General features: G+C 28.9%; 1 protein-coding gene across 1 annotated transcript; it reads left to right on the top strand.

Moving 5' to 3' along the window:
* Positions 1 to 4,190: 4,190 nt before the first annotated feature.
* Positions 4,191 to 5,102, top strand: LOC126720648 (auxin-responsive protein SAUR72-like). The gene has a single exon (XM_050423380.1). It carries the CDS (start codon positions 4,316 to 4,318, stop codon positions 4,763 to 4,765), a length of 450 nt encoding a protein of 149 aa, XP_050279337.1. The 5' UTR covers positions 4,191 to 4,315; the 3' UTR covers positions 4,766 to 5,102.
* The last annotated feature ends 577 nt before the right edge of the window (positions 5,103 to 5,679 follow it).

The following is a 5,679-nucleotide window of genomic DNA, read 5'->3' as shown; positions in this document are numbered from 1 at the left end:
TTTAGTTGAAGGAGATGAATTAAAACCTTAAATATCTCAGTTGAAAATACCAAAAAGTGTCATTCTTTTTTAATTCCAAAAATATGAATTGTACAATTAAATTATGTTACTCAATGCATGAGTAAATTAAAGTGCAGCCATACCTTTCACACTTATGAGTTTTGAGAAGAATTGAACAAATTTTAAATGCTTAAATTTCTTCTTCTTTCTTTATTATTATTATTATTATTATTATTATTATTATTATTATTATTTTTGCAATGAAAATTTTAAAAATTCAGAAAACAAATTAATAGCTAACATTTGTCATTGTTAGACAATCATGAGTTTACCCTCATCAATCATTAATTATTACTGATAAAATCTCTAATGGTTAAATAAAAGATTTGATATTCAATCCTCGTCTACACAAAAAATTGATTGGTGTCTTGATTTAATGATGATAAAGAAAAATCATTAGGAGCAGATACTATAAGTTGAAACTCTCTAAAAAAAAATCATCAATGGTTACTTACAAAAATTTTAAAATTTTCTTCTCATTAATAATGTTATAGTAAATTTATTGTATGTCATCAAAATTATAGAGTATTGACTATGCAAAAGTCACCGTGACTTTTTGCATCATTCATGACACCAACAGTTAATAATCGTATTTACCGTACATTCGTTTTACTTTAGGTTTGATGGCCTCTTAGACTTTGCAGGATTAGGTTATTGTTCAAAAAAACAAAAAAAAGGATTATATTAATGTTTACCTCTTAAAGCTGTACGGTATATATATATATATATATATATATTTGCTGAATCGGTAAATATAAATTTAAAACTTAGTTTAACCCTTCCCTAGTAATTTACTAATCAAATGTCTTAATAATTAATATAATACTCAAGAACATCCTGTCCAAATATTGGTTTTCTTTTGTTTTGGATTACCTTAGAGTTCTAAAAGCAATATCTATTTATTGTGAAATGAATTAAAATGAATTTTATCATATCATAATTCATAACCAGTTAAATTAACATTAACTAATTAAATTTAGATGTGTATTTTTTTTTTTTGAGAATATTTAGATGTGTATTTAAGTCATTGATGATGCCACTTCAAAAAAAAAAAAAGGTCATTGATGATGCGATAAAATCAAATCCACTTATTTTAAAACTTTTATGGTAAAGTTATCTTAAAAACTTTAATATATATTATTTTTGATAAAGATAAATACTTTCTTACTTTATATATATATAAACTAAGCCAATTTAAGTTACAAAATTAATGTGATCGTTTCAAAACTAAACCAATTTGAGTTACAAACTACTCCAGTTATTATTAATTATAGCTTGAGTATATCTAGATGCAGGTATTAATTTAGATAGCTTTAATTAGCAACAAGTTTTTGAGAAAAATTAAACTCGTTCCATATGCTGCAGTTTCTCTTTTCACCAAAAACTTTATTTTTATCATTAGACTATAAAATAATAATCCTTGTTTATACAAAAAAAAAATATATATATATATATTATTGATAGTCTAATAATAAAAAGCAATTATTATGAAATGAGTATCATAGAATTTTAAATTCCTCTCTCTCTCTCTCTCTCTCTCTATATATATATATATATATATATAAGTATTTATAGACATTTTTTCTCTCAATTAATTTAGAAAAAAATCTTTTTTTAGAGAGTTATAACTTATGACGTCCATTTTTTATAATAGCTCTTTATTATTTGATCAAGACATAAATCGGTTTTTTATGTAAGCGAAAAATTTTATATTTCTTATTCAACCATTAGAGATTTTATGAATTTAGCTAATTGGAACCTCAAATCTCTTACCAATTTAGAGAGAAATCTATTATAAACCATTATGATCAAATATTTATGGCCATGAATTTTAATTAGATGCCTTATTATTAAGTGATTTAAACAAGTTATATCGGTCAAAGTGTAATTCTAAGCAACGTTCTTATATATTATATACATCAATAAATTTATTACTTTCCGGTAAATTATATAATATTATTTTAAAAGGATACTATTTACGGTGAATTCGTGTATCATTTTTGGCTATTAACTTCGTGTAGCATGATGCAAGATAACAACAGTGAAATATCTTTAAAAATCGTACGGTATATTCCGTACTGTCTTTTTGAAAGAAGATGAGAGTATGGCCTTTTATTAGATTTTTTTAAAAAAAGAAAAAAGAATTAATTCATCTCTGAGTTGTTGTACCAGTAATAAAAACTTAAATTTGACTTTGACCCCTCCATTCTATTTTAAACAAATTTTATACACCCAACCCTAATGCCCAATGGTTTTCTTTTGTTTCGATAGCATTAAAATGTAAAAATTGGTATATTTTTCAATATATTTTCTGATTTTATAAAAATATAATTCGATTTTCATTACAATTCATAAAACTATACAAGATTCAAGTCATAAAAAATACCCATTTTTATAAAATGATCACCTATTTTTTGATAATTCAAAAAATGATCATTAAATTTTAGTTTAACAAACAAGGACAAAAATATTTAAAATATAATATAATGATAATATAGAAAAATTCATTTTTTATAAAAAAAATATGTGACAGAATAAGAAAGAGCCAAGTAATAAAATAAAATCTCTTAGTTTAAGTGGATAAAATTTTTCTTGTGTGTTTGGATGGCATGATTTGGGCATTTGGATTTGGATTTGGATTTGGGTGATTAAAATCCAAATAACTTGTTTGGAAAGTTTAAAAAATTTCAAGGATTTGGATTTGACAAATTTACCAAGAATTTGAAATCTATTAATTTCAAATCCAAATCCAAGTTTCTAAACCCAACCCAAATTCATTTGAACTAACATGTAATGTAACGAGGAAGTTTCTTACAAGCAGATTTGGGAAAGAAAAAAATATCTTATTTCTCTTTAATGTAGTGAAATCAATAAAATTAGAAATACAAGTGAACTTACAAAAATGGATTTCATTTAACCCAACTAGTAAAGTCTATTAATTTGACTTAAAAAATAAATTGAAACATATTAGTATTTTGATATGCTAATAAAAAATAATCATCATAACATAGATATAATAAATTTCAAACCTCATCAAACTCATTAAAAAAAAAATTAATTAGCAAAAAATAATTAATTTTTGACATGATAATAAAAAATTCTAAATTCTAAAATCTTTTTTTTTTTGAAATAAAAATACAATAAACACAAAATATTTTATAAATTTCTGATGGAGTGAATGGTTATTGGCAAGTAAAAAAATAGTGTTAAAGGTTTCAAAAAAAAAACAAAAGTGTTAGTAGTGTGCCAGATGAGAACTAGTAAAAATCTACTATATCAACAAAATATTAAAAATAGCATATGATTATAGAAAAATTATTAGGTACTCTCGAAATACGAAAAAATTGTACTCCCTCCTTATTCATGGTAGATCCTATCATAAATTTAATGAATAGATCTCATCATAAATATGAGAGAAGAGAGTACTCTTCTCCGTTCTCTGAGAATACTTAAGAATTACTCATAATTATTGCATTACTTAAAAAAAAAAAGGGTCATGCTAACGAGTGCCCCTTAGGGCACTGGTTAAGAATCCAGTTAAAGAAATTTTTGACATCACTTTTATGAAAAATGAAAAAAACTGTCAAAACATTAATTGTTTTTATTTCTTTTCTCATAAAAATTTTCTTTAATTAAGTTCTTAACCAGTGTCCTAAGAGCACTTGTTAGCATTTCTAAAAAAAAAAATACTACTAATCACAACATAAATAAATGTTATAAATTTCAAATCCCATTTTTATTTTTCTGAACTAGGAAATAAAAAACAAAAAACAAAACGGTGCCAAACATCAGTCTCACCTGCAGCCCCGTGATAGTCTCCCGAAATTTATGCTTCCATTCCATGTAACTTCAAATTTCAAACACCCACTAGCCACTACCCTATACTCTCTCTCTCTCTCAAAAATCCAAAAAAATAAAAAACAAAAATTAAAAAAAGCATATTTAACAAAAATAAAAGGATAAGATAATAATAAAAAAAAGTTATTATTCTCTCTCATACTAATTGTACCTGCAAAGTACGCCTACCTGTACCTCCTAACCATTCTCTCATCATGACCTTTCTATGTTTCTACCCTCTTCCTCTCTTTTTTTATTCCCTTTCTTGCCCTTTATATACCTCTCCTTATCTCACCCACCACACCCACAACACCACAGCCCCTCTCTCTCTTAAACTCTCTCTCTGAAAAGTAGAAGAAAACTCTTCAATATTGCACACACTCGCTCATCTCATTCTAACAAACTTTCAAACTCCACAATGAAAAAATTGATCAGCAAACTCTCCCGTGTCGCCGACTCATCCCAGTACTCCCTCCTCCGCTCTGCCGACACGCGCCGTGTCGCTACCGTTCACGCACCCCAACAACACCCATCTTCACGCAGAGCCAGCTCGTTCCGAGCCAAGCTGAGCCGCCGCCGCTCCTCCTCTTCCGCTTCTGTGGTCCCGGAAGGACACGTGCCGGTCTACGTGGGAGACGAGATGGAGCGTTTCGTAATCTCGGCCGAGCTCCTCAACCACCCAGTGTTCGTCAATCTGCTCAACAAATCGGCTCAGGAATACGGATACGACCAAAAGGGCGCCCTCCGTATCCCGTGTCACGTACTCGTATTCGAACGTGTCCTCGAGGCTCTTCGTCTCGGACACGAGCACTCTCGTGACCTCCTTGACCTCCTCAACTCCTTGTCTTCCTCTGAGGATTTCTACTAAATGGGTCTCCTAAATTTTTTTTTTTTTACTAGGATTGAGAGAACAGACAGACAGACAGGGCTAATATGGTAATTTAGGAAGATCGTTTCTTGGCTTTTTTTTTTTTTTTTGTTTTGTAAATATTTTTTGCGATCTTCAAAAATTCAGAGTTTGCAGCAGGTGAATGAAATGAAAGGTTGTATTATTGTTAGAGAAAAAAAAGAAGGGGAAATATATTGCCAAAAAAAAAAATTGCAGAAGGGTTTTGTTTCCTTGTTTGTTTGATTGTAAAGAGGAATATATTTATATATATATATATATATATATATTTGTACTTGTAGTACTAGTATTCCTGTTACTTCTTGTGCTTTCTGTTACTGAGAAATATATATATTTATATATATATATATTTTCACTTGTTATTAATTTGTTTTGTTTCCTGGGAAAATTTGAGCTGAAGATCTTGCATTTTTAGGCAAGTGAAAGCAAGAAAAAAGGGAGAGTGATTTGTTGGGATTTCCTTTGTTTTGGATTTTGACTCAAAACTGAAACAGAATTGGTAAGATTTTTTTTTTTTTTTGGATAGTCTGGTTAGATTTTCTCGGAATCCAAACAGAGTTATCTGATGCATTCTCGGCAGCTAAAGTTCGCATTTTTTTTTCCTGAAGTTGGTGAAAATTACGAGAAAAATGGTATGGATTATGTTTATGAATCAAGTTACTGAAAAACTGAATTGGTTTGTTAGTTGTAACGGCCGGAGTAGAGAGTAAATGATCTGAGGAAAGTAAAGGGAGGGGACAGAGATGGGGTCCTCGGCGGTTTGTGTTTTTTCGGACAGGTCAGGTCGATGTAATTTCCGTGAATTCCGGTGGCTTTAATTCATCATCATCATGACTGTGAGAGAGTCAGAGAGAGTACTGAGCAAAACCGAAAAG

The sequence above is a fragment of the Quercus robur genome, chromosome 4 (assembly GCF_932294415.1).
Source record: "Quercus robur chromosome 4, dhQueRobu3.1, whole genome shotgun sequence".
Taxonomy (NCBI): Eukaryota; Viridiplantae; Streptophyta; class Magnoliopsida; order Fagales; family Fagaceae; genus Quercus; species Quercus robur.
Note: the sequence above shows the minus strand (reverse complement) of the source record. Positions and strands in the feature narration are given on the sequence as shown.